This window comes from Vombatus ursinus, unplaced genomic scaffold (assembly GCF_900497805.2).
Source record: "Vombatus ursinus unplaced genomic scaffold, bare-nosed wombat genome assembly UNPS02014794.1, whole genome shotgun sequence".
Classification (NCBI taxonomy): Eukaryota; Metazoa; Chordata; class Mammalia; order Diprotodontia; family Vombatidae; genus Vombatus; species Vombatus ursinus.
Genome location: NW_020954572.1, coordinates 1,315,001 through 1,331,060, shown reverse-complemented (window position 1 = coordinate 1,331,060; position 16,060 = coordinate 1,315,001). Strand labels below are relative to the sequence as shown.

Here is a 16,060-nt window from a genome sequence, read left to right as displayed (position 1 = left end):
ACACACACACACACACACACACACACACACACACACACACACACACACCCCTTTGTTGGTAGAATGGGGAAAAAAAGGCCACTGGAGTATAGTTACCTCTTCCACATCACAATTTTCCCCATCGTGATTTTGATATGTCGCGGGTTGACATAAGAAATTAAGCGGGAATTTTGGGGGAGTTTCACGGAAGCCATAGATGACACGCGAATGCCAGCAGACAACACAGAAAAAGTTTAGAAACTCAGAAATGCAAGGATTGTTATAAAAAAGGCATTCTGGTAGACTGGCATTATAGGAGAAAATGCTAAGTCATTACATGATTTCCTAAAGGAAAATAAAGGTGAAGGGTCTGCCCCTATGGAGTTTACGTGGATTTTCCAGATCTCAGGGGTATCACACCCCTAACCCCTGCAATGTAGAAGGGCTAACTGTATAAACATTTAAAAAACTGTGAGTACAGAGTTGAGTGCACCCCTCTGTTCTGCGTCCCTGCCCTGGTTACTGAATAATGACTCTACATTTCCCTGCTCATAAGTCCCTTTTCATGAAACTCCTGCCTGCCTCCTGGGTTAATTCTAGACAAGCTCCACTGGGGGTGACAACGTTCAAAAGGCCTTGTGCAGTTAATAACAAATGACTATCTAAATAAGGTTGGCTCTGCCCTTTGTACAATCCTCCTTCTGAAAGTACAGAGATGCCATTCAGGGCTGGGTGCAGCTCGAAGTCATTTCATGGTACCAGCTCTCCATGACAGTCACACAACAGCACAATGAAGGGGAGTCAGGAATTCTATTCCTGGCCCTGGCACCGCCTCACAGGGTGCCCTTAGAGCAGTCACTTAACCTCGGCCTGTTTGAGCATTTTCTGTGTATAAAAGCATACGTAGCATGGGGGAAATAAAACAATCTGTAAAAGGGCCTTGAACTTCCCGGAGGAGGGCATTATGGAAATACAAGCAGTCCCTCCACCCCCACCCCCTTTACTCTACAGGCAGCACGGAGAAGTTGGTTATTTCTGTCTGGAGCAAAATATGATGCAGGTTTCAAAAAATGATGTGTGTGATGGCTTTCCCTGGGGGCTTTCATGCACTGACTTCCACTACACTGGCTTTCTAAATACACACTATTTGTACCCTTTTTGAAGAAGCTGAAAATAATCAATGGCATTTTAAAAAGCAAATGAAGCCCTGATTCCAGGAGTCTACATTTACATTCCCTGCCCTCAGACAACATTTGGGAAAGGTCTTCTGCTCTGCCCCATATTCCAGTCAGTCAGTCAACAAGCATTTACAAAGTGCTTACTACATGTGCCAGGCACTATGCTAAGTGCTGGGGCTACAGTATCTGTTTTCGAGGAGCTTGCAGACATCATCATCATTGCTAACACTCATATAGTATTTACTATCTGCCAGGCACTGTGCTAAGTGCTAATATCACTGAGTGCTAAGCAATCATTATCTCATTTTATCCTCACAATAATCCTGAGAAATGAGTGCTATTATTTTCCCCATTTTCCAGATGAGGAAACTGAGATAAACAGGGATTAAGTGATTTGCCCAGGGTCACACAACTAATAAGTAGGGCTGGATTTGAACTCAGGTCTTCCTGATTCCAGGCCCAGCACTCTAGTCATTGCATCACCCACAGACCTCACAATTTTCTCATTTGAGCCTCACCACAACCCTGCAAGGTAGGTGCTATTACTATCTCCATTTTACAGAAGAGGAAACTGAGGTAAACAGAGGTGAACGGACTTGCCCAAGGTCACACAGCTAGTCAGTATCTGAAGCTGGATTTAAACTCATGTCTCCTTGACTCCAGACCCCAGAGCTCTACCCAGCGTACTGCCTACCTGTTCCATAACAATAACCATAAGTACACCTTCAACATGAATGCAGGAGCACATCCTGTCTACACACAATTTCTGTGGACTCATCAGCACGGCAGGCGCTGCTGTTAGAAGAGGTTATGTTATTACCAGACCCTAACACCTGCAGTACAGCGGAAGAAACGCAGGATTGGAATTCATGACCTAGACTTTGGGCCTTTCTTTGGTAGTCACTCACTCTGTCACCCTAGGCAAGTCACTTCCCTTTCTAGTCTCAGTTTCCCCATCTGTACAATGAGAGGGTTGAACTAGCATAGATAATAGGATTGTAAAGTCTGTCCCTTTCCATTCTAAAGTCCTATTATCTATGCCTTTTAATAACAATGAACACATAAGAAATTTGTTCTAATCCTTTAGGGGGTCTATTTAATCCTCAAACACATGGGAGCTTCTAATATAGTGCTCATTCAGCATCACTGCTGACCCAATAGGACATGAACTTAACTGAAATAATAACTCATACAGAATCCTAGTTGGCTCAGGCATAGGTCTTTTACCTCCTGAGATAAACTAGATTCTAATTCTAACTTGCTTTAAATCTAATCATTCTTACTCATAAAAATGCACTGACTCAGAAACACAATCCTATTAATTAATTTTAATTAAATTTAGTTAATATTTAAATTGAATTAATTAATCCCATTAATTAATCCTATTAACTATTCACTAAACGCTATTTTCTGTACTTGGTCACAAGCAGGCAGGCTCTCTATTTTACTCATTCCAAATATTTGAAACTCCATAGTAAATCTTCAGGATCAGGAGAAAACCCTAAATAATTAATGATTTTATACAGTTTTTTTGGGGGTGGAGGGTCAGCATCTTGCCAGCCCAGTTGGTGGTCTTCTCTAAGAATTCTCAATTCTTTATCAGTGGCTCTCTCTGATCACATGACTTCCTTATTCCATACCCTTCAGGAGCCCCCCACTGGTTCCTGACAAAGAATTCCTTAGACTCTGAGGTCTCCTTAGCCTCATATCTAAAGTCCTACATGGTCAGATTCCAACCTCCCTTTCTAACTTCATTTCATAATACTCTTCAACATGCACTCCATTCTTGGGAGAGTGCATGCCCTTTGACCCAGCTATACCATTGCTAGGTCTATTTTCAAAGGAGATAGAAGACAGAGGAGAAGGTCCTTTATGGACAAAAATATTTCTATTGGTTCTTTTATTGTGGTGGTGAAAAAGTGGAAACTAAAGGGATGCCCACCAAGTAAAGAATAAGCTCATTGTGCTTTTAAATGAGAAATGTGCAATTTTAACACATTTTCTTTTTTATATGTGTTTTATTGATGTATTTTGTTTCTACATCATAACCATTTACAGATTGCTCCCTATTCTGTGAAAGGTCTTGTAACAAGGTAAAACAGTTAAACAAAACTAACAATATAGTAATCTCATCTCAAAGTGCATGCAATATTTCATAGCTGTAGCAGCACCTCCCCCATTAAAAAATTGAATCTATTTTCTCTTCCTTCCACACCCCCACTCCACTGGGGGAAAAAAATTCTTTGTAGCAAATATATACATATATATGTATGTGTGTGTAGAGAGATATATATATATATATACACACACACACACACACACATACACAATCAAGCAAAACAAATTATTGGTTGTATACAAATATATTTATATCTATGCACATAAAATACATATGTGTGTATATACACACGAGGATCCACCACACATACACACGTGTGTATACGTATGCACAAACACATTATATACATAGGCATGCAGATATTTATGCATGTATATAAATTCTATACCCTAAATCAGCCTCTCTGTCAGAATATGGGTAGCATGCTTCAGCACAAATCCTTTGGAGTCATGGATGGTCATTGTATTGATCACAGGTTTCATAGTTTTCAAAGTTGGCTTGCATATATAGCTGTTATGACATAAATTGTTCTCCTGGTTTTGTTTATTTCATTCTTCATCAGTTTATAAAGAAAATCTCCAAAATGGTTCATTTTATATTATTAACACATTAATACTACTAATAATTATTGATAATATCAATTGTAATTGATTTTATGGTATGAATTGGTCTTTTGTTCTGCTTTCATCAGTTCTGCAGAGTCTTTACACGAATCTTAGAAATTATCTATTTCCTCATTTCTTAGAGAACAATTCATATACTACAGCTTATTCAGCTATTCCTCAATTGATGGGCATTCCTTTAGTTCCCTTTTTTTTACCACCACAAAAAAAAAGAGCTAACAGTTTTATACAGTTTTATTCTATTTCTTTGACCATTGGGTACAGGCCTATCAAGGAGTCAGCTGGGTCAAAAGGCCTGCACTGTTCAGTAATTATATTTATGTGGAATTCCAATTTGCTTTCTATAATGACTACACCCATTCACAGGCCCACAAACAGTGCCTGTTTCCCCTCAACCACTTATCATTTTCCTTTTTTGTCATCTTTGCCAACATAATAGGTATGAGGTGGGATCTCAGAATTGCTTTATTTTGAATTTCTCTAATTAGTAGTGATTTCCATAGATTTTCAAGGACTGATAGATATTATGACTTGCCTCTGGGCCATGACATAGATACTCCTATCAAGCATCAATCACTAGCTCAGGTTTCTCATTTTCCAAGTAAATTGTTTTATTCAGAGGAAGTGTGCCTTAATGTTTCTCATTTAAAAAACACTTACTTCACAAGAAACTTTCAATTTGGAAACACATATGTCAATTGTTTTTATTTAAAAACATCATTTTGCCAATGTGAGAATTCCAAACATTTTCGGGGGGGGGGAACCCTTTCCACTGCTTCTTTGGGAAATCACCAACTTTCCCAAAGTGGACAATGTTGGGAGAAATTTAAAAAAAAACCGACCATTGATTCTTTTAGCATGAGTTCGAAGTTAGCAGTTCATCTTTCTGACTAATTATTAACACTTGCCATAAGAGATAAAAACAAGTTATTATTCCAGATTTCTGTAGGGCTACCTTGAGACCAACTTATGTGTAGTTTTCACAGGATCATAGACGTAGAGCTGGACAGAACTCCAAAGGTCATCCAGTCCAATCCCCTCACTTAATACGTGTGGAAACAGACCTGGAGAGATTAAATGACTTCTCAAGGTCAGGTGTTCTGCAGGAGAGCCTTTAAAAGACCATGAGCATGTCCAGTTGATTAAGGGGGATGAAAGGAGTGCACATTCCACTTGGCCTCCCTTAATGATGATTCCTCATTTTTGGACAAATTTTAAGATTTAAAAAGCATTTTGATCACAACAGTTTTGTGGAAAGGTTGTGCAAGATTATCCCATCTCACACATGAGGAACCTGAGGCTCAGAGAGAGAAAGTGACTTGTTACACTGCTTTTACTTCAAATATGGTCCTCTTTAGGGCAGTTAGGTGGTGCAGTGGAGTCAGGAGGACCCGAGTTCAAATGCGACCTCTGCCAATTATTAGTGACTCTGGGCAAGTCACTTAAACATGTTTGCCTCAGTTCCTCATCTATAAAATGAGCTGTAGAAGGAAATAGCAAACCACTCCAGAATCTTTGGCAAGAAGACCCCAAATGGGGTCATGAAGTTGAACATGACCGAAATGACTCAACAGTAGTCCTCTTTCCCTAGCACCATGTTTCCACTTAGACTGAAAGGACTTAAGAAAACAACAAAAACTATTGCTTTGGGTACACCTGTGGGTACATTGTAGCAGCTGTTCAAATGAGCTGACAGAGAGACGCTAGATTTAGAGTGCAGAATGAAACGTAAATAGATGTATATGTGTGTTTATGTATCTAAACATACACAAATGTACATACACACATATATAAAATATACATGTGTATATGTATACACACAAAACTATATATATCTTATATAACCAATGAGGGGATTTGTTTTGCTTATTTGTTATGAGAAATTTGTTTTTCTTTTTTCTGTTTTATCAAGGGGGGCGTAGGAGGGAGAGAAAATAGATTTCTGTTCATTTTTTTAAAATTGAAAATACTAGTGGAGAGTTCTACTAAAGGGTGGAGAGGGAAGGGAATAAGCATTTACATAGCACCAACTATATGTGAGGTACAATATTCACAAATATTTCATTTAATCCTCATGACAACCCTGTGAGGTAGGTGCTGTTATTCTCCCTAATTTACTTTTAAGCCCTTCTTGACTCCAGACCCAGAACTCTACCTACTATGCCACTTATCTTCCTCCTGAAGTGGAATACTGCTTGTACTTTCAGATAAGGCCACTCACTGTATTATTACTTCTGTTTAATTGTTTTGCTTTGCTATAAGAGATCTCTCTCAGAGTGGGAGTGGGTGTAATCTGTAAATATTTGCAAGGTCAATGCAAAACACACTGATAAAACTTGAGTGAAAAAAAAAAACTAATAAACTGGGTTTAATAAAGAATAAACCATTGGGCTACCCGAGGAAAGTAATATTTCACGAAGGGTAATGGATACTACAATTTCATGATAACCTAGCTAGGATTTTTTTTTAATGGATGGCTGAAATTGCTGGCACTCTTGTTTTCATCATATCTCATCATTTTCTTATTTCTGCTAATGGTATCACCATTCTCCCAGTTATCCAGGCTTGAAACTATAATGTAATATTTTACTGCTCCTTCTCCATCACTCTATATATATCACCAGTGGCTAAACTGTGTTTCTCTTTCTTCCTTCTCTTCACAATATCACCACCCACGTTCAGGTCCCTAGTAGTTTTCACTTCAACTTAATTAAAAAAAATATTAGGCATATGATGTATGTGTGTGCACACACATACATGCATGTCACTGTGTTAAGCACTGGAGATACAAAGAAAAAATTAAATAATCCCGGCTTTCAGGAATAAGGAGGTGATAATCCCAGTGTACTCTACCCTGATCAGACCATATTTGGATTACTGTGTTCATTTCTAAATACCACATTTTAAAAGGACATTATATTTTTAAAAATTAATGTTAAAATTGTTTTTACTTGCAATTGGGAAAAATATTATTCCAAAAAAAGGACAAAAAGCTGGAGGACATCCAAAGGAGGGAAACTGGGATGGTGAAAAGTCTTCCGTCCAAGATATATGAGGATCATGCAGGAACTGGGAATGATTTACTTCAAGAAGAGAAGGTTCAGGGAGAACAGGATAGCTGTCTTCAAATATTTGCAAAAATATATGGAAGAGGAGGGGCAGCTAGGTGGTGCAGTAGATAGAGCACCGGCCCTGGAATTCAAATCTGGCCTCAGACACAAAACATTTCTTATCTGTGTACTCTGGGCAAGTCACTTAACCCCAATTGCCACAACAAAAAAACAAAACAAAACAAAACAAAAAAATAATATATGGAAGAGGAATTAGAATTTTTCATTTGGCTCTTCATGTCAAAACTAAAAGCAATGGTGCATATTGCAAAAAGGCAATTTTAGGTTTGACGTGAGAAAAAACTTCCTTACAATTAGAATTATCCCAAAGTGAAACGGAATACCTCAGGAGGAAGTAGGATACCCATCACTAGAGGTCTTCCACCAAAGTTTGCACTACTACTTGTTGGGTATGTTGTCAACAACATTCTTTTTCTGAGAATGGGTTGTACTAGGCAACCACTGAGGTCCCTTCCAATTCTGAAATTCTGTGATTATGTAACATCCTTGAGGATGAGCACCCTGTCATTCATCTGGGTACCATACTCACTGCCTAAAAAAGTGCTTGATATATAGTCTGGAGAATCTCTGGGTTATATCTGAATATACCACTTAACACCACAGCCCGGACTTTGCCTAATGGCCCAGCTTCACATCCTATTCTCCTCCCCAACACCACCTCTGTAGGAAACCCTTGGTTTACACATTGTTCCCAAATATGCCCTACACATTTACAGAATCACAGAACTTGAGAATTGCGAGGACTTCAGAAACCATGTATACAGTTGTTTGCATCTCGTTTCCCCAATTAAAATGTGACCTCCTTGAGGGTAGGTCCTATTTTTTGCCTTTTTAAAAATTCTTCGTGCTTAGCGTGGTGCCTGACATGTAATAAGTGCTTAATAAATGCTTGTCAACTATCATACAGGACAGGAATTTCCTAGCATCCCCACCTGTCTGCTTTTTCTCCAGCTGTTACCCAGACTATTCCTTACTTACATTTTTACTAAATGAAATACAATGCACTTCACCAAAGAACCTTTCTTCCAAGGTTATTTAAGTATGCACAAAATAATTCAATTGAGATGTGTTTAATGAGGTGGAACCAAATATTAAGAAGGGCATTTTATAGGAGGAAATTCAGGCGAAACTAAGCTGAAGTGTTGGGAAACTTTATTAACATGACATATTTGATCTAGCTTTCACAGTCCTACTAATTTAACTCAATTCAGGACTCCATATTCAAGGCAAAGGCAATTTGGGGCTACGAAATCACTTTCTGTTTGAATTAACTCCAGCAATCATACTTGGATAGATGTGGCTCTCTGCATAGTTGAAATAAAAGAAGGCTTCTAGCTAAATGATCTGAAAGTTGCCTTAAGTGGATTCAGGTTAAACTGGAATGAAATTTTTTTTGGGGGTGAATTAAAATTAATCTGACTCTTTTAAGCGTTTGTCCTTTGGAATAATCTATTCCAAAAGAGTACTTCACCAATTAGTGTTTGACATTTATCTAATTAGCTGGTGAGAAAACATATATCCATATTTCCTGGAAAAATGGTATTATATATGTGTATGTGTGTGTGTGTGTGTGTGTGTGTGTGTGTGTATACATATATATATGACATGTGATTAATATGTGGGTGTATACACACAAACATATACACATATATAACACAAAACTTTAAAAAATACAGCTTTCCAGAAACTAAAATTTAAAGTTAGCTTTTCTCTTATTTTAATCCAGTTTTTGAAAAATTAAGAATGAAATGGATTTGTCTTCTGCCCTCTATCCAGTTCTTTTCTTTTGGTAAAAGTAGAAGATTCTGAAAATTCAAGTCTTTACTTACGTGTGAGGGAGAGCAGTCTGGGAGGCGGCGGCGGAGGAGGAGGAGGTGGTAGTGGAGGAGGCCGTCTACACTGGCAGATCTCCTGGCAGCTATCGGTACCTTTTTCTGCAATGGTCTTAGAACATGACTTCTGGAGTTCGCCGTGAGTGATCTGGAAACACAACCCCACCCCAGGAGACTGGCATGAGATTCTGCTCAGCTCAATTCAGGGCTTCAGATAGGGAAGCAAATAGAACGATCTCTCACCTCACCTCCACTTCAATGATCATGTTGGACTTGGGTAAATAGGTGGGTAGGTGGGTGGATAGGGCAGCAGATTGGGGATTCTAGGGGATGATTAGGAGGTGGGTGGGATTCCAAGGAGCCATTTATTTCTCTGTACGAATGACAAGTGGAATTAAACCTGTCGAGAGAAAAATGGGGAAACAGGTACTTCTTGGTCTCTTCACTCCAGCTGTGGTTAAAGAGATAGCCACAATGAATTGATCTGGTTTTTAGATAAATGCCTGAGCAGTAAGATACCTTAGAAATAATGTAATCAAACCCCCTCGTTTTATAGGTAAAGGGACTGAAAGATCACATAACTTGTCCAAGCTCACACGGCTATTAAGTAATAGCAAAGGCTTGAACCCAGACCTGCTGACTCCCAATATAGCACCCTTCTTGCATAGACAGGTAATTTAACTACAGACCCAGGTCAAGTAATTTCTGCTGCCTGCCAACTCTGTCCTTTTCCCATGGGCGAGACTGAAACAGTCTTTCTCCAAAAACTTTTCAGGAAAGCAAGGGATGGGGAAAGGAGGCAACTGAAAAATGGGAGAGTTTTGCAACTCATTCTCCAATTTCAGGAAATTCACAAAAAAGCTTTGTGTCATGATCAACACAATGGTATGGAGTAGGCCGGATTGATTTACAACCCTCACTTAATGTGAGCAGAGGCCAAAAGCCTCCTACGGGCTCACCCTTTGGTTTTTAAAAGAACTACTGACTGCCTTTCAAACCCTGGAAGCCAATCTTGGCTAGTGCTGATAACAGCACATTCAGTATACAGTAGAGATGTTCTCAATTATTTTGCAAACAAGATTAACTCTCTGCATGCCTAAATGTACTTTGGCCACACCTCTAAAAATCATTTTTCCTTACTGTTGTTGAACCTCTTTCCAGTTATTTCATGAGCTTCCTTCTCTGAGGGTTTGCATTCATAAAGCTTAAGAGTGCAAATGAGGTTGTTTGAAAGCTGCATCTTCTTAAGAGTATTTGACCTTTGACTCCCCTGGGAACCATCAAGTATGTTGGCAAATCTCAAGGAACATCATTTCCCCACATAATTAATCTCTGTATCATTCAAAGGGGACTTTGTGAGAAAGCTGCAAGAGTAGCAATGTTAAAAAAAACAAAATCTGACAAGACAATTAAAGGGAGTTGAATGTCTATGCGGGGACCATTTGGTTAAACAATAATTAACTAATATGAAGAAACTAGGAATAGGGGTTGAGTTTAGGTAAAAATATTATGAAATAGAAAATAGGTTGTGCTTCAGGTCTGAAACATAATACAGGAAGAAAAAAGGTCTATAATTCCTGGTTTCACATACAAGCTAGCATTTACATAGCACCTATTATGTTCCAGGCACTTGCTAAGTGCTTTACAAAAATAATCTCATTTGATCTTCACAACAACCCTGGGAGGCAGACACTAAAATTATCCCGATTTTACAGCACAGGGTCACACAGCTACTAATTAATTGAGGCCAGGTTTTTAACTCAGGTCTTCCTGACTCCAGGCCTAGCACTCTATCTACCTAGCTGCCACAAGCCTCTCATCAAATCCCATCACTAGAAAAGGGAAGAACCATGACCTTTTGGTAAGGAATGAGTAATTATACCAATTTGGTCTAGTTGTCATTCACCCTGTTTGACAATATGTTGCATTTTGTAGTTCAAATTGTTGTTATTGTCATTTTTTAGTTATGTTCTACTCTTTGTGACCCCACTAGGAATTTTCTTGGCAGAGATACTGGAGTGGTTTGCCATTTCCTTCTCCATCCCATTTTACAGATGAGAAAACTGAGACAAAGAGGGTTCAGTGATTGATTTGCCTACGGTCACACAGCTAGTAAGTGTCTGAGGTCAGATGTGAACTCACAAAGATGAGGCTTTCTGGTTCCAAGCCCAGGGCTCTATCTACTTTGCTCCCTTGCTGCCCTGTACTTCAGGTACACATGCACTAGTTAGTAGTGAAACTACCTTTCTTCTTCAAGAGCTAGGTCCAGTATTGGAAGGCCCAGCTTATCTGCCTATAGCTAGTGTTAGTTTCACTGAGTTGAAGAGTTCTTTCTAACTTGACTTTGGCCTAAGGTCACATAACCTGTTCTATTACCTTCTCTGATACTATTCTGAAGTTTGAACACTAGAAGGATAACTCATTCCTATCATTGTAGAAAAAGATTTACATTTGCTCCGCTAGTCCCCAAGCACACAAGTGTGCGTGATGGGTGCCAAAGGCAGGGAGGCAGTTACCAACTTGTTAAAGAGAGAAAGTCTTAACAATCAGGACTGTTAAAAAAAAAAAAGTAAAGTGAATGGCTTCAGGGGGTAGTGAGGTCCCCATCACATAAATCTTTAACCAGAAGATAGATAACCACTTGGAGATGTTATAAAAGGGATTCCTGTTCAGGGTTGTGTAAGACTCAATGACTTCTGATACCTCTTTCAACTCTGAGATTCCGTGCTTCCAAAAACCAAAGTGTCCTAACTCTTGGCCTAGTGTTCATACCATGACACTCAACTAGGCTACCTGGTTTCTAGATTCAGGTACAGTCTTCAACTTTATATGGTATGTGCAAACCTTGGGCTATATGCTGGATAAAGGCATAAGGACTTGGGTTTTTGGAAGCTCCGTGTGACCAAGACCTTGAACATAAAAAGCACTTAATAAATGCTAATTAAATGAGCTCTATTCATACCTCTCACAGGGGTATGCCTTCCAAGTGTGTCTCAAGAACAGTCATCAGAATATAAAGGCTAAAGGCAACTGATTGAAACAAATCACATCGACAAGAACTTTAAGGAAGAAAATCACAAAGATGATGGATGCTGGCATCTTAAATAGGAGGAGGGCAGAAACACTGTAACTTGATGAGACACGAGCCTGTCAAACCCAATAATTTACTGTGATGTCCTGCTCTCAGTTTGCAAAGGAAGAAGTGAATTCATCATTTTTGAGAGATCTAGAAAGACTCCTAAATCATAAAAGCAGAAAGTATTGATGCTGGTAGAGAGAATAGCAAAGGATATGAATAAATAGTTCTCAAAAGAATTGCAAGTTAATAACAACCATATTAAAGACTGGCCCAAATTACTAATAATAAGATAATGCAAAATAAAAAAACTCAGCTTTCAATTCAGACCTACAAAATTGGCAAAAATGACGAAAGATGGGCTGTATCAAAGTGGGAGGAGTTGTGGAAAATCAGGCACGCAAATGCACTATTAGTGGAGCTGTAAACTGGTCCAACCATTCTGAGAAACTATTTGGTATCATGCATATAAATTGTCTAAAATGTCTCAGAGATTCCATTTAGAAAAGAAGGTCCCTCATGTACCGAAAAATTTATTGCAGCACTTTTTCAAGTAGTGAAAAAATTGGAAACAAAATAGATTTCCATTGATTGCTGAATGGCTAAACAAATTGTGGTATATGACTGTAATGGAATATTACAGGACTGTAAGAAGCAATAAATATGATGAAGAACCATGGGAAAATGTATAGGAAGTGATGTAAAGTGAACCAGAACCAGAAAAACAATATACAGAATGACTGTCATCGTTTAGTCATTTCAGTTGTGTCAGACTCTTTGTGACCCCATTTGGGGTTTTCTTGGCAAAGATATTGGAGTGGTTTGCCATTTTCTTCTTATGATCATTTTACAGATTAAAAAAAAAATGAGATAAACAGAGTTAAGTGACTTGCCCAGGGTCATACAGCTAGTAAGTGTCCAAGGCCAGATTTGAACTCAGTGTCTCCCTGACTCTAGGCCCAGCACTCTACCCACTGAGTCACCTAGCTACTCCACAGGATAACTACAAAGATGCAAATAGGAAGAACAACATGCAAACAACTGAAACAATGCTTTAAGATCATCATGGCCAAGGTTGACCCCCAAAAAGAGATATGAGAAGGTACCTCTGTCTGTCTTTGCAAAGGCGGAGGTCTCTGAGTGTGGAATTCTGACTGTATCATTTCTGCTGTGTTGGTTAGTTTTACTTAACTTCCCCTCCCCTCCTTTTTATTCTTTGTTTTAAGGCTTTAGGGGATAGGGAGAGAGAAATATTGGGAAATGTAGATGTTGTAAAAATATATCAATAAATTATTTTCAAACAATACAAAGTGTTCTGGGGTTCAGAAACCTGGTTTGAGTCCCAACTCTGCTGTTTGCCATGGACATGTTTTAACTTCTCTGAGTACTGGTTTTCTCATAAGTAAGATAAAATAGGTAGACTGGACTAGGTGATCTTTAGGACAGGTAGGTGGCTCAATGGATAGAGTACTGGACCTCTAGTCAGGAAGACTTGAGTTCAAATCCTTCCTCTCACACTTAGTAGCTGTGTGACCCTGTCACTCCTGTCTGCCTCAGTTTCTTCAACTGTAATGGGTATATTAATAACATCTGCCTCACAGGGTTATTGCGAGGATCAAGTAACATAATATTTTTCAAGCAAAAGGCACTGACTAAATGCTTGTTCTCTTTCCTTCCACTTTTTAACTATGTTGGATAACAACTAAAGTGAGGGAATGAGAAGGAATGACCAAGAAACACCTTCAAAATGGTCTATCCTCTAATCAAATATCAGCCAATTTTATATTTTAAAAATGTCCTTTAAGCTGAGTAATTTCTATTCAGAGTTTTCTTTAATGCTGACTTTGAAGCAAGAATTGGTTATAATAGCAGGCTGGGGAATCTCTGCTTTCCTTTCTAAAGTCTATGAATTCATTCTTTGCAGCCTGCCCCACCCTTTTACATGCTTACCACTTTGGAAGAATTCCTCCCCCTGCAAACTGCTCATTAATGAGCAGACAGATCTGGGCAGTTCTCCTTTTCTACTAGAGAAGCTCCAGAGTTGATAGATTTTTTTTTTAATCACCACAAAAACACATGGCTCTGGACCATTCTATTTGTCCCAAGTTGACTTGCCTTCAGTTCCTTTACTTAAGGTCGTATCAATTCATTCCAAGACCTTTGCTTACTTGGCCCCACCAACCCTTGTGCTCTCGTCATTTGTAGATTAGTTTTTTTCCAGAAACTTTAGCCAAGTTTACACCAAATTGGCCTGTCTGGAAGCTGGTGCTTCTTCATAATCCAATTTAATTAAAATTGATTTTTATTTTGTTATAGTACCTGAAACTCTTGCAGAGATTTACTTGTATAACTTACTGCTGGCCTAAAGACTATAAACTAACATAATCAATTGCTTTCAAGTAATTACCTTTTTTGTTTAAAAAAAAAAATGAAAAAGCATGTACTTTGTCAGTCCTGCCACTACTGCAACCAAAATTCTAGACCTATGGGAGCTGACAGTTTCATCATTTTTGCTCTGTCTATGGGGGGGGGGGGGGGGGGGGGGGGGGGGGGGGAGTGGAACGAAAAGGAAGCCTTCCAGGGAGTAGGAGACAAATCGTAAACAAAGAAGAATTAACCTTTTAGTTCCAGTCAAAGCTTACAGAAGAAAAAAATACATTAGGTATTTAAAGTGTATAAAGTGATAAAAGCCCACAATCTGAATAGTAATGTCTCAGTGAGAACATTAGAGCTTGAGAAAAGAACCTTAGGCACCACAGAATGTTAGAATATAGACAGATCAGAATGTTAGACACAGAAAGTTAGAGCTGGGAAAGAACTCTGGCCATACCCAGAGACTGTTACAACTGTGATCTTAGAGTTTGGTCTAACTTCTTTTTATAGATTCGGAAACTGAGGCTAATTAGCAGTACAGATCACTAATCCGGGTCCTCTAGCTCCCACTCCAGGGCTCTTTCCACTCTACCAGATGGCTTCCTAACTATTAACTTATTTCACAGGTGTGTCAACTCTAAAATGAAAAACAGCTGGGTTTTTCCCTCCAACCTTTTCCATGAGGTTGGGATAGGGGAAAAGGAGAGTCAAGACTGGGGAGTCTTCCTCTTATCAATGCCTCTCTCATTTCCTGGCAGACATATTCTGGCAGCAAAACAATTCCTGGTTACACCAAAATTACCAGCAAGGTCACATCACACCATATTATCATCAGAGCTGGAGTAGACAAGCTGATTCAGCTTTTACATTTAGCTAGTTCTCAGACTGGAATCACATGATACCGAAAGTCTACTCTTTGACAAAATCCAATTAGGAGAGTTTCTCCAAAGCCTGTTCCTTTAAACGCTCATGTACTGTAAACATCCTAGCCTTCCCTGAACCTCTGCACATATGCCAGATTTAATAGAGTGGGGTGGGGGTGGGAGGGTTAAATGTCCAAGAGGCAAATTCTTAGTTAGGAAGAGACACATTTTTATGTATCAAATTTTGTGTTATGATTTCTGAACACGAAACAATTTTTTAAAAGTGATTTGTCTAAATTGCAGGCACATGTAAGTTCATACTCAAGAATACAGAAATCTGAAGAGCTAAAGGTGCACACAATGGATATAAACATAGGTTACATACATATCAATCTATAACTCCTATAGTTCACTACAGTATATGTGGAAAAGGCCCTTAATTTTCCCCCCTTGATGCTAAATAAAATGTAAAACGTAGTAATTTTGTTTCACTAGAACAAATTTTTTAAAAAAGTTTTTTGAAACCCAGGAAGACTCAACTTTTAGTCTTAATGGAACAAACATAATTATCAGAATATTTACTAAGGTTTTCCGTTTTGTAGCCCTACTCTTTAAGCTGCCTACAGCCTAGACCAGGAAAGGACTGAGTTTTCACAGTGTGTGTGACAAAGAAACCCAACTCCAGAACCCAGAGCACTGTTAGAAAAACCTGACTTTTCTTTACAACAATATGCTTTAAAGCCACTTAATGAAACAAAGATGTCGGTGGTCTTGTTATTCCCATCTTCATGATTTTTCCTTCCTTCTAGGGCTAAGGTAACTTTAGGATGTCTAGTATTGTTTCTGATTCTAAAGTCGACCTTAGTTATGTATCCACCCCGTTCAG

General features: G+C 38.8%; 1 protein-coding gene across 4 annotated transcripts in view; it reads right to left on the bottom strand.

Annotated features, from left to right (window-relative positions):
- Positions 1-16,060, bottom strand: part of PRIMA1 (proline rich membrane anchor 1) — a 188,496-nt gene that overhangs the window by 94,538 nt on the left and 77,898 nt on the right. For all 4 annotated transcript variants that reach the window (XM_027870058.1, XM_027870061.1, XM_027870059.1 and 1 more), the window contains one exon: positions 8,860-9,010. In XM_027870058.1, coding sequence (XP_027725859.1) covers positions 8,860-9,010 — 151 coding nt within the window. The remainder of the gene's footprint in view (positions 1-8,859; positions 9,011-16,060) is intronic.